At 37.5% G+C, this 18,036-nt stretch overlaps 1 protein-coding gene across 3 annotated transcripts in view; it reads right to left on the bottom strand.

Annotated features, from left to right (window-relative positions):
- Positions 1-17,779, bottom strand: part of LOC126416416 (uncharacterized) — a 245,112-nt gene extending 227,333 nt beyond the window's left edge. For all 3 annotated transcript variants that reach the window (XM_050084135.1, XM_050084137.1, XM_050084136.1), the window contains exon 1: positions 17,514-17,779. In XM_050084135.1, the coding sequence (XP_049940092.1) occupies positions 17,514-17,669 (156 nt within the window). In that variant the 5' untranslated portion in view covers positions 17,670-17,779. The remainder of the gene's footprint in view (positions 1-17,513) is intronic.
- Positions 17,780-18,036: the final 257 nt, after the last annotated feature.

Genomic DNA, 18,036 nt, shown 5'->3' with positions numbered 1-18,036 from the left:
CGTACAGCATTCCACTGTCACGCCTTACAGTGGTCGTTAAAGCACGCTCAGAGCTTACGGTATTGAGGACTGGTGGCGCTACCCAGTCCCCAGCTCAGGGACCCCAGGGTCACCAAGCCCATACCCAGCAACTAAATGATGAGCTACCTGAGGGGAGGGAAACTGGAAGGCTTTGTACAGCCTACTGTAACAAAAACCAAGTAGACTGGATAAAATATGTCACAGACTCTGAAGATATTGTGAACAGTCTGCAACATCCATCAGCTGGACTGCCACCCTTCAGATTCATGTATGACAGAAGGGCGACAAGTTTCTTTACAGAAAATATAGAAATCCAGCTCATAGAACCATGTCTTAAGAGGAAAGGAAGTCAGGATCAGGAATACTATGAAAAAACAAGAAGAAATAAGAAGAGGGCATGATGTGAAAGGCAAGTTTTCAAAATTTAAATTGGAGGACTTGGTGTTAGTGAAATCTCAGGGGGGGAAACTGCTGAAATAAAGAACCTTTTTGACATACACATAGGTCCCTTTGAGGTAGTAGAAAAGCCTTATTGATTGTGTATCCAAAATACTGAAGGTTATTAGGATTCACAATGTCACTTAATTAAAGCTATACAAGTATGATAGCTAACAGCAAAGCCCTGTCTAATACACATGAGAAATATAAGAACACAGATCTATCAACTATGACAAGAAATTAATCTTCTTACCTGTGTGTTTACGGCTCAAATAGTCATTCACCAAACTATTTAATATCAGTTTATACATGTGTCTTTCTTATGAAAAGTCATCTAATATCTATTAGCCTATTTGCATAAATATCTACTAATGAAAAATTAGAATAACTTTAAAACAGTAAACACAAATTCAAACAGAAAAAGCTGAGGTGGGGGAAGGCCAGGTAAACATTGGCTGTGACAACCATTGGAGTTTTAGATGTATTATGCAAGCTGCGACAATATATGAAAGACATGTGAGAGGTGCTGCAGTCACCACAGACGTGGCAACTCTGCAGACGTTGATGCGCATTGCTGACTCCGCTGTGAAGTCTGACCGACGCAAGAGTGATTACAAGCAAGTACCGTAGCTGACAACAAACACGTAAGTATGGCCAATGTCTATCAACCAGCAGCAGAGGAAGGGGGCACGATGATCAACGAACTATTTCTTGGCAATCACATATGTGCAAATAGTCCCAGAAATATCCTTCTGCCCAGGGCTAGATAATACGGCGTGCGACCGTTCAGCAGGCAGTTCCCGACTCGTTGAGTGTGGAGAAGATTGGCCGGTACAGTGGTGTGCCACCTCGTCCACCCTCTCTTCCGCAATGATTGTGAGATATTGCTTCTGTTGTTTCAGGCTATCTACCAGTTGCTAACCGCTAACTTTGAGGTGGAACAGTTGTAAAGGTATAGAGTCGAAGCGAACTCCGATTATAGCTAATTAGTTGTTATTTGCTTGCTCCACAGACGGGATCATTATTGGTTTTTTGTCTCTGAAGAGTGTATTACTGTTTTTGGTTTACTGTAGTTTCTTAATAAAAAAGTTGGCAAAACGAGTTAGTTCTTGCTCCGTAGATTTAGCAAGGGGTATGTCCCAAACCAGCAAAAAATGTGTATACATGTTTATCATAGACACAGCATTTATTTTATTATGTTAAAGAGTAGAAGAGTTAAGGTATTTGTCGATAAATGAAGTCATATAAGGAAAAGTTCCATGCAGTTGCAAAAGATGAGGAGATTTTTGGAAATGTTTGAAAAGAGAGATGTTTTTGGTCTGGAAAGGCACCAGGTTAGGGATTATTTTTATGCCATGTGTTTTGTAACAGTAAACATGTTTTGATACCAAGACAAGTGAAATATTAAAAGTTGGAGTTGAAACATAACTTGCATAGCTTAAGTAACACTACTGTAAAACATCTTATTACTGATACCAACACAAGTGTTTCCCCCGCATTAAAGTTGTCTGACCAAGAAAATAACAAATAATATTAAAAACAGAGATGGAATAAAGGAGCAGCAAATTGTGCAGAATATTAATGTTTGTTGTCTTTTCTACAGAACACAAACAAAATTATTTTTGTGCATATGAATTTAAAACAAATGGCTATCCCTACTTAGTATCTGTTTACTAACAACATAACGCACAACTAATCAAGGTTATAAATAAATCCAATATGAATCCTGCACTGCTGATACACGTTGTATCAAAAATACTTTTCCTCATTTAAGAGAATGCTTTGTTTGATTAATCATTTAAGAACAAAGAGTGCTCATACAAAATTTCTGTCAGAATTTTGAGAAAACAATCACGAAAAATATCACTCCTGCATAGTAACCAGGTACAAGCGCAGTAGATGTAATGACACAAAAAATATTATTTCATAAACTTTTCTATACGTATACTTCTCACTGAAACCGCTATTGTACATTTTTGTGCAGTCGAAACTTATAAAACGAAAAACTGAAAACATGCAAAATCAAGGAAAATGTTAAAATCCCCAAAATACGAGCAAAAACACAAGTACTTGGCATATATGATTAAAAATTGCAATCCTCTTCAATACTTTGTATAAAACTAAGTGAAGGAAATTAAATGTACAGTACAATGTTTATACAATAATTTGTAGTAATGGATTTCATTAGTTACAAAACAACACAGATGTGTAGCAGCATGTAAAAACTCGTGAAAAAATTGAAATTGGCATCTGGGTACAAGGTAATCGAACTATTTTCCAACAAGCTACAACAAATTATACGTTTGAAACACAGGTTTTTGAGAGAGACTCCTTTGTACTCACTCAGAAAAATGCAAAAATTAATGAACATGTTGAATTAAACCAAAAACATGACAGCAGCTGCTTAATGACAAAATTTGTCACCATTGCTGTTATTATTTAACACTTTTCTTATGAACTGCACTTCATATGCTCACCACTGTAAAAATGTTATTTTAGGCTTGAAGCTCTCTATCATTGCTGTCAATCTTTACGATCTACAGTGTGTAGCGTGTGTGGTGGAAAGTATATATGTGAGTAGTGTAAGGCCTATGTAGTTTTTGCAACTGTACCATGTCAGATTTGAATGCTATAGTCTCTAAACCCTTGTTCTGTTCCTGTGTGAAGTCTCTGTCACAGCACATTACCTGCACAAAAAGTATATTTTCAGCACTACCCAAAATGCTTTCACCCCTATTTGCACTCTGGTTGTTGAAGGTCCACTCCCCCACACATCCAGTAGGTGAGCTCATTTTATGTGTGTTAGTGTGGCACGGTGGCTGCACTGGCTATTAGGTGACTTAACAAGTCACCAGCCAATAACAGTTCACTATCAAGAAACGGGTGGTGTTTCCTCAATTATGACCAAGCATATTCCTCCAAACTCAGTGTTTGAATTGAAAAGGTCGATGATTGATATTTTTGCTGAATACCGTGCATTGGAAATACATGTAAAAAGATGAGACCGAGTTATAAGTGGCACAAGAAAAGTTAGTGGCTGGGCCCCTTCATCACGTTTTGGCTCAGTGCAGAACACTTTGTGTTGGCTGTCTTGTTTTTAAATTATCGCTGCAATCTAGCAGAAGTCGTATCATAACTGTGCGGTGAAGCTAAATGTTGCAAGTTGTGTTGGCAACACTGACATCAGCATTTCCTCTCTCATGCTGCCCCTGTCCACAACAACCTAAAATATTCCCTTAACTCTGACACCACCCATGTAGTGGACCGTTTGTCTTTTGTGCCACTTATAAATTGTTCAGTCGCATCAAATGTCAATAGGAAAAAAAACAGGAAGAAGTTAAGCAAGACATTGAATAAGAACTTCATATCGAAGTAAACCTTACTAGAAAGAAATGTAAAATTGGGGGATTTTGAGCATTGATCTAAGGGTTTTTCACAGAGGCTATGAATTCATGGTGTACAATCATTAAAAATGTAAAATCCAATTTCCACTGTATATACATATTATTGTCTCTTTAAAAGCTGAGCTTGTTTTTAATTTAAAAGAAATTATATTAACCAACAAAAGGTCTTGTGGCCAAAAGCATTACTAACCTGTGTGTGCAACTACATGACAGAAAATTTTTATTAAGTCATGTCATATAACTTGTTCTTTCGGTCAGTGAATAATCACAGGCAAGATGCATATGGTTTCTTGAATCGTAGCAATACGCCCTGTATCTTATGCACGAAATTTTTCTTTGTGTCTGTACTTATTGTTTCTTTAAATCTTACTGATGTTACATTTTACTTAGAAAAGTTATTCCTCAGATACGACATATTATGTTATGTCACACAATCTCTAACGTCTATGGCCGACATAGAACACCTCCTTTTATCATTAACGAAGATATCAATCTAACAGCATTTTCTTCATATTACAGCTATATTTACAAATTTAGTCCAAATCAGGTACACAAACAAACACTAATGACTGTCAGTGCAAGGAGATACAATCCACACCATAATTAAAACAATTTTATCACATAATAGCAAAATGCCTTATCTCTGTAAAACCATTTCTCTACACTTTTCGTATTTATGTTCACAGGGAAAGTAGAAGGGTTATAAGATTATTTAAAAGTTTATTACTGCGAGCAAACTAAAGGCATTTTTGTGCAACTGCACTTATATTTCTAAATCACATCTATTACAGACTGATTCAATGACTGATTAATGACCAAATTTGACTAGCTTAATGAAAGACTTAAAAATGGCAATTCTCCTATGTTTTTGCTTATCTGCTTTATTATAATAACTAAATACAATTACCCAAACAATCATATAACTCCAAGAATGGAAGTTTTTAAACCAAAATTATTTAATTGACAAGTAAACGTGGCATTACCCACAAATCGAAAAGCATCTGTTTCTGTGTACAGAGAAAGGGAAAGTACTTTGTCAGTCTATCAGTGACAGACATCAGTGGTAGAAGCTAGTAGCTTGTTACACTCTGACACTTGGTAACGATGCACAATGAACTGCGATTTTATAAATTGTAATTGATATACAGCAGTAATTAGGAAATGACGTGGCTTTTGGAAATAAACAAACAGAAAACATCTTGTGTCCAGTTTAATAATTAAATGACCCAGCACCAAACTTCTGGAAACAGCTGGAGAAAGCAGCAGCAGCAGCAGAGTCAGTGCACCAACCAAATAAGTACCAGAATCCAAATTCTTAAATTGAATGTATTCCTCGCATACCTGCAAGTACGGACATGTAAACAGATGTACTGTCACCATTGTCAAAAGAGCTACCCAGCAATATAATACTTTTTATGTGTGAGAGGGGCTTACAGCATGTATTTTCAGTATAAATATAAGATAGTGGTAAACTGTACAAAAATGCTAGGTACAGGCGAGCTACTGCCAGTGATATTATAACCAATTTGATGGAGTGTCACAATTATTAGAGGAAAATGCTCAACAGAAGTTATGCCATGATGAGCTGATGGTTTAATTAGAATCTTTGCAGGCAGCACAAGATCCACAGTCAAGTTCAAGTGAATTTAAGTCGCCAGTAGCAATGCCCCACTTTTCAGTAGATCCTTCAGACAGCAAAACAACAGAGAATGTGTACATAATTTCAAGGAAATTCAATCAATTTAAAATCACAGATGATAAAATAGTCTATATCAAAATTGAATGGAAGTGCAAATCTGCTATAACTGTTTATTGTGTTTTCACTGGATGATGACCAGTTTCATACCCTGGAGATCTCCAGGTCATATGAAACTAATACTTCAGGTGCCACAAATTCCGGTACAAGTGTGCGGATGAAGCGGCATATGGGCATTCGACCCAAATCCTATATGATCACTAATGCACCTTCAAAACACAGTCACAAGACTGTTTTGCAGATGGATTATCACTCTTGTTGGACGAACAACCAGTCACGTGAAATGTAATTGTTCTTAGGGACAACGGAAGTGGTAGAGTGTGAATACAAAGTTTAACTTCTCAGCTAAAATTCTAGAAAATTGGAGATTGCTTCATTTACTCCATATTTACACATGAAACAGTAACTATCACCTGCTATAAAAATGGCAAGCCAACCAGCATAATGAAACTAGAATTACAGGGCAATGGATTTTTAATTAACAGAACTATATGTGAAACAGCAGGAAGACAATTTCACTTTCCAGCTACCATCATGGACATAATAATTATTAACATGTTGAGACCAATGTTGTATTGGCTGCAGTAACGACCACATATATTACCTAAATAAAACTTAATCTTTATTAGTGATACCTTACATTCCACTTTGCTACAATCCCTAGATGAATTAATAACTCCAGAAACAGGACAAATTTCAGTCGATCAAATAATGCAACATGTGAAACTATCTCAAGAAATCTAGACAAAATACATTTATTTTCAGTGCATCAACAACAAGCATAATCTTGGTTCTAATGTTCATTTGTGAGACTTAGTGTTGTGTAAAGCGTAAGACATCTCATTCAAATGAGGCAACCATCCACCAGGTACTGGTGGAATGGATGCAAACTACTTATAAGTAATTAATGTACACAACCAGGACAGAATGGCAAAGTATATTAATTAAGACAACTAAGATTCAAGACTTAGGTTGAGAAGCAACCAAGAAAACAAATGGCAATTTTTTTAAAAATAAAAGACAGCTACAGACTCAAGTCAAACAATGGAAAATCCAGGATGGAGTGTAACAATACGAGAGAAGGAAAGTTGTTACTCACCATATAGCGGAGATGCTGAGCCGCGATAGGCACAATAAAAAGATTCACACAAACATAGCTTTCGACCATTAAGGCCTTTGTCAGCAGCAGGCAGGCAGGCAGGAAGGAAGGCGCGCGCGTGCCCCCCCCCCCCCCCCCCCCCCAAACAAACGCAAGCACAACTTGCACACACATCTGCAGTCTCAGATACTACACTAGTTTCAGCTCTCTGAGACTGCAGCTGTGTGTGCAAGTTGCGCTTGCGTGAGTGTGTGTGTGCATGTGTGTGTACTGCTGACAAACGCCTTAATGGCCGAAAGCTATGTTTGTGTCAATCTTTTTATTGTGCCTATCGCGGCTCAGCATCCCTGCAGCTACAGACTAATTAGTAATAAGTTAAAATGGAAAAATACGGAACAAGTTTTTTTTTTGAGGAGAGTTGTGTTATGCAACACAATAGTATGGGGGTAAATATTTATTAAAAGTCATTCACACGGCCACAAGCAAACTCAAGTCACAGCAGAGAAAGATGGAAGCAGGAAATGAGTTAGGTCATTGACACATATAAACACCATTTGTTGAGTGAGGATACACATTCAGCAGGAAGGAGACTGTGACAGAAAAGCAAAGAAAGACAAGCCTATTTGTTAGCTAATGAGACATGTTGCAAGAAACGCTCTCTTTCACATGAGCACACTGCAGGAAACTGACACAACAATTAACAACCTGTTAAATGAATATAGCAGAATAAGGTGGACACGAGGTCATTACAAACTGAGCCTTGTGTCATAGCCTCACCTCACACCAGCTCTCTTTAAACCCCAGATCTCGTCACGAGTTGATTATTGGGATAGATGGCATCCACAGTGATGGCACCGGATTACGATACAGCAGTGAATCTATGTCCTAGATGCTCCTGCACAGTCTATGAACTAGCCGATGATACTTGAGATTATGATCTCCACCTGATGAATTTCCTGTTGCTTGCTACCTACCATCTACCGAAGGGGAAACTGACTGTCTTCCAACAACACCACAATGCAAGGTGCTGCCAGCACTGAACTTTAATGCAGAAGCCTCTTGAGATCCAGGTTCCTACCCAGCACTCGGGCATCTCTGGGTTCTGAAACCTTCAAGAGTTACGAAGGAGACCAACAGACCACAAAACTCCCATCAGGTACACCACAGACAGGTCATCAAGAGTCATGCTACAATCCAGAGTGAGACGCGGACAACAAATACCCTGCCCGAGACCACTTCGTGCTGGGCAACAGCCACACCTTTTCACTGGCAACACAGATATCGCCAAACCTCTCATCTAGGCATGCTACCACTGAGCTGATTGGACAATTAGCTAGAACCCAACATGCAGCTGAATGAGCAACAGTCAAGCCTGGTGAGAAGGAATGACGAGAATAAATGACTGCATTCTAATAACATTTTACTAGTGTCACTGGCACTTCACAGGTCCCCAACAGCTATCCTGGCTTCATACTCTGCTCGACCCCTCTGTAAATCTATCCATATCATTCCAGATTCTTCACTGTTGTTAGATTAACTACTGTGAGAGGTTTCTAGAGAATCCACTTATGAACAACTGTGTTTACAAGAGTAAAGAATTTCATAACAGTATGGTATCTTAAATCTGAATATGTGTAATTTTCAATGTAAAGTCTAAAAGTAAAATGTAATAATTATTATAAATAAATATTACTATATAACTACAAAGTGTCAGTTATCAAATTTTGTGTCATTTTCATGATCTGTGATTGATAAATAAAATAAGATGTGGATATTATGTTAAAAAAGCTGCACATATATTCAGCCACATTTTGATGAAAATTCAAAGTGGTACAAAGTCTGGCAACATGCATTACATATTCAGAAATATAAAATGCAAAAAAGCAGTATCGTACTACTATACTATCAATGAGTCATGACTGCCATCAGTCAACTCTTACAAATACCTAGATTTAACAATTGCGAAGGATATCAGATGTATCACATGGAGTCAGTAATATGGCTGGTAGACTTCGGTTCTTTGTAGGCTACTCAGAAAATGTAAACAGCCTACAAAGGAAATCAAATACATGACACACCCTAGAATATTGCTGAAGTGTGTGGTAGCCATATAAGAATAAGGGATACTTAATATAGAAACATATGGACAGCAATAAGATCACAGGTAAGTTTGATTCATGTAGAATGTCATGGAAATGATGTAAAACATGAACTAGCAGATGCCTACAGACTGACACCAACAACAGCGTAACAGGGTTAATGGAAGTGTCCGATTCCACCCGTCTGTTTTGACCCATAACTTATGTGTTGTGGTGTGTGACGTCATTAAGGCGCGGAGTTTATGGGTTGGTTGTGTTTGTAGATGTCGTCTTCTTATGTTTGATGGCACCCCGTGTGTGTGTGTGTGTGTGTGTGTGTGTGTGTGTGTGTGTGTGTGTGTGTGTGTACGCGCGCGCGCCACCTACTATGCAGTGTTTAAAATTTTTTTTGGGTCTGTTTTTCTTGAGTTTTAATGTTTTGTGTATTTATTGTGCAGTGAATGTGTTTTCATTTACATAGAGATATTTACCTTTGAGTTGTTGTGGTTTTGGTTTCCATAGTTGTAGGTGTTGGTTTTTTCGTATCAATAGTTACGGTTGACGTATATAGGTCAATGGAAATGACCGACAAATTTTCGTAGTTTTATGTTGGTATTGGTGTTTTGGTAGCATCAGCTATGGCCACAGAAATGTCTGATTCCAATTTCCATAGTTTTTGCTGTAGGCGTTGGTGTTTTGGTATCGTCAGCTGCGGTTGACCTATATAGGTTAAGGGAAGTGTCCGATTCCTGTACATTTTTTTTTGTCATTTTGTGTGCTTTTTGATCATGGTGCTGTTATATTTAGCTTGTCTCCTCCCTAAAACCCTCAATTTCCCGCAGTTGTCATGTTTGTTTGACTGTATTTTAGGAGGGAGATGTTATTGCCTTATTTATATGTATTTTTGTGTTTGTTACCATGTGTATGTAGTGACATTATAGGCGTCATACTGGAGACGCTTAGAATAGCCATTTCCGCCATGTTGATGTCATGGGTCAAAGCGGACAGGTGGAGTCTGACACTTCTGTAACCCCATATAACATGAAAGACTATGTACAAAGTTTTCACAGGCACTCTTAAGTGAAGAACCCAGGAATATTCTACAGTCCCCTATGTATCACTTGCACAGGGCCAGCAACGACAGGATTAGACTAATTACAGTGCATGCAGATGTTGTATGCATTCATACTTCCCATGCTCATATGGAGCAGGAGGAAATCCCAATTTAACATGGAATAATTGGAAGTACCTTCTGCCATTCACTTCACAGTAGTTCCACAAGGATGGGTGTAGATATATCTGTTCAATACAGCTATTACCTTTTGTATTATCAGATTCGTGTCAGTGATGTTCATTTTACATCCAACATAAATGTCAAGTGCTAAATCTCAGATTTTGTTCAAATCTGATGACCACATCTGCTAAACAACCAAAGAAAGATCACAAATTTATTGCTCTCAAATTTTATTCTCTGTAAGAGCCTTGTAAATGTAGGTGTGCAATTGACACAGTGACATTTCCAAAATTTGAGCATGAAGGTAGTGCTGTAATTCTGTGGATAACTGTGATAAAGCTACAAAAACTTGGCAAGGTAGTTCAACAGCTTGCATTGTGCACATTCTGTAAGTTTTATGTCATTTATCTCACTATCTTTACTCCAAGGGCACTCAAAGTTGTCAATAAATTTATTCACTCCAAAATTTCTTCCAAGGTGACATAACTTGACCTCTTTATGTAGGTGTATTAGAAACCTATCTTTTTGTGACCTTTAGCAACTTGTTTATAAAATCTGTAAGTTTTATCACTTTGGCTTTATAGTATTTAAGATAGACAGTGATGAAACTGCATGAAAAATTTGCTGCTACGGTAATAAGTGATTTTTGAGCTTTTGTGTCTCAGGAAGGATGACTGATAGATGCTAGCATTAAGTATCACTTGAAAGAGCATCTTTTTCTCAGAAAAACACGAAATTTCTGTGAATGTTTTCATCCTTAAAGATCTACAATTATCCAGTAAAGTTTCTCATGCAAATGACTATTAGCTCATTCAAGTAAAATATGTATATAAAGATGAAAAACAACTTTTACTAAGCTTATTCTTTTCACACATCAAACTGACTCTTAAGATCTACACGTAACTGATTTGCTGGTAATTACCCCCCAAGGAATGTAGCTTGGCGAACATGAGCTACGGCAATCAGCAAAAAATCATAGCAATGTTTGTATAGGCCTATTGGTAACGAAATTTGTTTTTGTGAAGGAAGGTGGTGGAACAATCATCAACTACAAGCTAATGTAAAAATAGATGAACTATTATTTGTTTTCTCAGGTGCATAATTACATTTATTTTTGGTTAGTCTATTTTACAGTATTTGATGTCATACACATAACATAAAAATTACAAATATTTGTAAACCATATCATACAAGGAAAAAGTAATTAATTTTTAAAATTTAATCAAACTTTAGTTTTGAAACTGAGATTATACTACTGATTAGAATATATACGAATTCTGCAAATGAAGATCTGTGAAACTGTTCTTTTGATAATTTGAATGCTTTCTGCTGTCATACAATCCCTGTAAAAAGCTGCTAAGTGTTGCAGACTTTTCTCCTGGAAAAAAGGAACCGTTGTCGAATTGTCCTGGCCTGAGCTCAGTGATGAAAGTATAATTTGTCTTCATCATAAAACCATTTTGCTGAGTCCAATTCTTTCTCAAAGAAAAATCGTCACAAATGGAAAAAATCTGACTGATCAGCAGGTAAGGTCCAACTGGACAAAAGTTGTATTTATGCTGTCATATGGAGTAACAAATTAACTGCTGTTACAGTTTAGGCTTAATCTGATGAAGGTGTGCAGCCAGAAGCATGAAATTAATTTAATGGCATTTGAGTTTTCTTGGTGTAACCCCACTTAAAATTCATAGAGTCAGTAAATGTGATTTAAAAGGCTTCCATACTGATGAACTGTTGAGAAACAAAAATGACTGGGATGGGGACAGGTGATGCAGAGGAATGTCAAAAATGCATTTAAATCACACCTTACTGATCTGTCCAAGGGCAACGATCCTAAACAAACTGGAGTACAAACAGTGGATTCAAACAGATTGTGCATCACTTTAAGTTAAGCAACTGTCAGCAGATGATTTTGTTGTATAAATTTCTCTAATCTCATCACTGACACCTTTGTTTCAAAAAATCAAACACAATATCTCAAAATTGTGAAGCACCACTGTAAGCTTGGTGAAGGAAATATACCGCTTCACTTTGCAGACAATTACTCCTTTTTGTCCTGAATGCTGTCCAAGATTTTCAACAGGAAAACAACCATACTACTGTGCATCCCATTGCTGTCTATTTTATCGGAAATGAGGGGTAAGCTGAAGTTTGCAGTACCATACGTCTACTTCAACATGCGACTTAACTTTGTTGTACTGTGTGACAGCATGGTGACGCAATGAATATGAAATGGAAAGTGTTTATAGAGGGCATGTTGAAGTTTACGGTGATGGTCTCTAGTGTGGGATATTTACATCTCTGAATTGTTTGCGAATGACGTTAGTGATTCATTGGACACACAGAATGCTGTTTCCAAGATTAAAATTGGAAGAGTCGGAGGCAATCTGTTAACAAGTTATTTTGATGTTGTCGATTATGAGTAATAGATTCATTTGTACTTTAAAATTATTAGAGCAGCATGTTGTTTATGTTTGTGGATTCAATTGTGTGTTATGGATATGAAAATGATGTCTGCAAGTAGATTTCTGCATGTTGCAATGGGGGGCAACATGTAGACCACAATTAAATTCCTACAGTTATTTGATTTACTTCCTGAGCTTGTGAAGTGTTTTCTTTGTGGCGACAGTATGAGATTGACCAAGTTTCTGCAACTTGGACCTGTATATGTGGTGCTGCCAGCAGAATATGTCTGTATGTTCTATGTAGAGTGCTTCCTAGTTTGAGAAGCCTAAGCTGGCCATTTGAAAGAGTGTGTTGATGACATTAGTTTTGGTATTGCAAAATTTGTGTCTCGGCTGATTTTATACGGTAAGTAGTTTATAGTTTTAGTATGAATGGTATGTGTGTTTATGCGCCTAACACTATTTCCTATATATCAAAGGAGGTGTTGATGCTAATTTTTTTGTGAATTTTTGGATTGTTCTATTAACTGTAACTATGTTGGATTGCGATTGGTACATATTGTGAAGCTCACCTTAGCTACATTTATGAGGTTACATTTTCAATGTTAATTATACAAATGAGTTTTGGCTTTGTGGTACCATAGACTTCGTTTTAGCTATATAAGTCAAGTAAAATTTCTGGCACTAGGTGTGTGTTCGTAGAATTTGTTCAAGCTGTATAAGCCAACTCAAATTTCCAGTACCAGTTTTTAAAAATTTATTCTGGTTCTATTGATTGATGAGGATTTCAGTATGCTTCCTTTTTGGCTTTGTATTTGTTTCTGTATGTCTGCATTATTAGGGTTGTAATATATTTAATTTTTCCCTCCAGCAAACCCCCTAATTCCCCAGTTGTTCTGTTGGTTTCACACGTTTCTGAAACTATTTTTCATACTATCTGTTTTTGTTCACGCGTGTAAAGAGTGACGTAACAGTTGCTGCATTGTATAAGCTTGAAATAGGGTGTCTGCCAGCCTACAGGAATCAGGGGTCAAAGCTGACAGGTGGTACCACCATCTTCATGTTTGGCAAAATGAGCAAGTATGATGGTCAGAACTTTAATAGTGACAACTGTTTATTTACAGCTCGTACAAAACAGATACGTGTTTCAGAGTTTCATTGGCCTTCAAAGTAGTCACCAGCATTATGTATAACCCATTGCCAGCAATGTGAAAGTCGTAGGATACTCTTAGCAGTGCCAGTTGTGTTGACAGTTTGAGTGGTGCAGTCTATTGCTCGACAAATTTGTAGCAGTTCTGAAGAGAATGCCATGAAGTGTTTCCTTTAGTTTAGAAATCCAGTTGAACTTATGAGGACTTAAGTCAGGAGAGTGCATTAGGTGGTATAGCACTTAGCAGCCTCATCAGTCAAACAAATCAGTAAGAGCTTGCACTGTATGTGTTTGAGCATTGTCCTGCAAAATGATGGTCAGGTCCTGCAGAAAATGTCATCACTTCTGTCTCTATGCTGTTCATTTTTGGAACACAACCTACGACCAGCTAAGGACAGAAGTCATGACACTTTCTGCAGGGCCTGACCATCATTTTGCAGGACAACTGGGGAATTAGGGGGTTTGCTGGAGGGAAAAATTAAATATATTACAACCCTAATAATGCAGACATACAGAAACAAATACAAAGCCAAAAAGGAAGCATACTGAAATCCTCGGCAATCAATAGAACCAGAATAAATTTTTAAAAACTGGTACTGGAAATTTGAGTTGGCTTATACAGCTTGAACAAATTCTACGAACACACACCTAGTGCCAGAAATTTTACTTGACTTATATAGCTAAAACGAAGTCTATGGTACCACAAAGCCAAAACTCATTTGTATAATTAACATTGAAAATGTAACCTCATAAATGTAGCTAAGGTGAGCTTCACAATATGTACCAATCGCAATCCAACATAGTTACAGTTAATAGAACAATTCACAAAAAAATTAGCATCAACACCTCCTTTGATATATAGGAAATAGTGTTAGGCACATAAACACACATACCATTCATACTAAAACTATAAACTACTTACCATATAAAATCAGCCGAGACACAAATTTTGCAATACCAAAACTAATTTGTCATCAACACACTCTTTCAAATGGCCAGCTTAGGCTTCTCAAAGCAGGAATCACTCTACATAGAACATACAGACATATTCTGCTGGCAGCACCACATATACAGGTCCAAGTTGAAGAAACTTGGTCAATCTCATACCGTCGCCACAAAGAAAACACTTCACAAGCTCAGGAAGTAAATCAAATAACTGTAGGAATTTAATTGTGGTCTACAGAAGTCATGACACTTTCTGCAGGGCCTGACCATCATTTTGCAGGACAATGTTCAAGCCCGTACAGTGCAAGCTGTTACTGATTTGTTTGACTGATGGGGCTGCTAAGTGCAACACCAACTACTGAACTCCCCTGAATTAAGCCCTCATAAGTTCAAATGGATTTCTAAACTGAAGGAAACACTTCACGGCATTCACTTCAGATTTACTACAAATTCGTCAGGCAATAGACTGCACCGCTCAAACTGTCAACACAACTGGCACTGCTAAGAGTATCCTACGGCTTCCACATTGCTGGCAACGGGTTCTACACAATGCTGGCGACTACTTTGAAGGCCTGTAAAACTTTGAAACACGTATCAATTTTGTACGAGCTGTAAATTAATAGCTGCCACTATTAAAGTTCCAACCCTCATACAATGCAAAAGTTTTAGCATGATTGGTGACAGATAAAGACATTTGCAGTTTGAAATTATTAGTACAACATGTTGTTTATGAAATTATTTGTACAGCGTGTTGTTTATGTTTGCAGATTCAATTATGTGTTTCATTCATTGTTAAATTACAGATATGAAAATGAAGTTCACAAGTAGGTTTCTGCATGTTGCAGTGGGGGGACAATATGTGAACCACACATATATTCACGACACACACGGTGCTCATACAGCATAATGTGCAGCATGCTAGATAAAGGTACAGGGAGATGGACAAGACCCAGACTGAATCCATGCACCAGATTAACGGTTGTGTGTTGGTACACCGGCCAGCCTGATTGTGGTGGTCTAATTAGGCAGCTTCTCATGTATGTTTAGGCAAATGCTGGACTGGTCCCCAAATTCTGCCTTAAAGAATACAATATACAAACAGTTATGTGATATATAGGCAGATGGCACACACGATTTGCCCCTTAGAGTGGATGACTGTTGTCAGAACGAGTATCTGGCCACAAAGTTAAATAATAAAACAAAACTGGTCTAATCCTGAAACGTGTACACCATACTAATGGAATAAATGCCAAGGAAGAAAAGAGGAGGAGGAGGAGGCGGAGGAGGAGGAGGAGGAAGGAGGAGGAAGAAGAAAAAGAAGAATGACAGGCTAAGATACAATTTGCATCTCGTGTCTTCTGTCTTTTTGACAAAACTTGGGTGATTATTGAAACTGTAAGTGACAAATCTGCAGAAAAGCATATCTTTCAGCAACCTAGTACAAAATTTCAAGTACCTCATCAACAAGTACTACCACCTCACAGATTTTGGTATAAATGCTGATCACAAGACTTCAGGTGATTAGGAGCAATGTAAAACAACTGTCTACATGAATTAGTTTACGACTCCACTGCACTATAAAATCCTCACGTCTTTGCAACTACAAACATTCAGTAAGCAAAACTTGAACACAACTGAATCAAATTTGTTCAGATGGTCCAAACTGAATCAGGTAGAGCTCCTCAGGATAAAGGATTCCTTTGGTTTCAAGAGTTGCTGAAACAATACAAAATCGCTAACCTATTCAACCTGATTTGAAAACAGTTCAAATGAAAAGGTTGTCGAGTGAATTCTTATCAGCTGGCAAAATATCAGAACCATCTGATGATGTCCGAGAATTTGTGGTTTCAATACTGTAACCATGATAGTGTGTTACACACACACATTTGCCAATAACTGATGGTTTGCCAATGTTTGAGCAACACAATTCCTCAGAAGCAGTCGTTACTACAGTTGATAAATTTAATTCATTACAACAGCAATACTGTTTTCTTTTCCCCATTGAATGCTAGTATGTTGGCTCATGAGCCAGAAAGCTACTCAAACATAAAGTTTGGAAAATTCTGCTAAAATCTCCAGAGGCTTGGAGCACTGGAAATATTTATTAAGAAATTCACTAGTAGGCTTTGGAGCCCGGAGAAAGTCCTTGACTAACCTGGCAATCACGTGTGGCCTTTTGGCAGAGGACACAAGTTTCTTTTTTACTAATTTATAATGGCACAAGCCGCAATGGACAAACACAAGCTTTTAGTAATACTGTAACTGACAACTATGCACAAAGCGTCCCTTCTGCGATAACAGGGTTGACAAACCATTTACTTAGGCAGCAAATTTGGTTTCAGGTAACTTCACCCACCTATCTCAATAACGTTGAACTCAAAATGTCAAAAGTTACTGGTTCCATAGACAAGTTACTACACAGAAAAAAAAAAAAAAGTGAGATTTCTACAACTTGGAAGAAATTTTGTTTCTACAAAAATTGAAAACTTTGAGGGCCACTTTGAGCAAAAGTAGCGAGCCAAATGCCAGAAAACCTACAAAATGTACGTTATTCAGACAACGTTTGGGAGCAAGATATTTGTAAATTTTTCTTTGCAATGTGCACACTAAAATTTAACACAATCTGGGATGATGAGGGGAGGCTATCCCTTAATGTACACCACTTGTCATAGAGTCGCACAAATACATAACAAAGTAAATGTCATGTAGGCCCCTTGAAAGTAACGTCTTTTCACTCTACCGACGGATTGCCAATAATAAACAGTTCATTCATTTGAGTAAACGGGATAACACTATCTAATACAATCTTACAAGATGAGTAGCTATGATGCCTGCAACTGGACATATAATCTGAATAAACCCAAACAATTGTGTAGTTATCAAATTCCCATGAGCTTCACTGACACAGTCATATTCACAACACCACAATAACATAGTGTCAAAGCCTTTTGAACAACACAAAACACACAGAGGTATTTCAAACCTGTTCTATTCGAATCCTTCGACGTCTGTTTAATTCTTGCTTCTTCAGTTCGTTGACATCTGTCAACAACATCTTTCCTCTTTTGACACTTACCGGATTTGCATTAACTGTCACGTTTATTGACATTATGCAATTAACATACACTACAAGTAACATGGCAATTCTAACATAACTAAGCCTTTCGCACTATTTTAGCTGCCTATTAGGCATTTCGACACCACAACAGAAATGCTAAACATTTCACGATTCATATTTTCGCCGGTGCCAATCTGGGGACAAGGCACCCAAGCTTCGAAGATGAAAATTGTCTACAGATGTACATGTAAATTTAAAACTCGCTTTGCGATGTCTCGACACCAGAGTTGGAATACAATTGTTTGTTGTATGGTTTTTCTGACTTCGGCCAGACACCATTACTGCGTAATAATAATAACTTTCCTCACTCAATATCCGTGTCTTTTAGTGTATCTTGCCTTTTCCTGTTCCTAATAGTCGATTACTATATTTTATATTTTTATATGCC

The sequence above is a fragment of the Schistocerca serialis genome, chromosome 8 (assembly GCF_023864345.2).
Source record: "Schistocerca serialis cubense isolate TAMUIC-IGC-003099 chromosome 8, iqSchSeri2.2, whole genome shotgun sequence".
In the NCBI taxonomy this organism is placed as follows: Eukaryota; Metazoa; Arthropoda; class Insecta; order Orthoptera; family Acrididae; genus Schistocerca; species Schistocerca serialis.
This window is presented reverse-complemented; position numbering and strand designations above follow the sequence as displayed.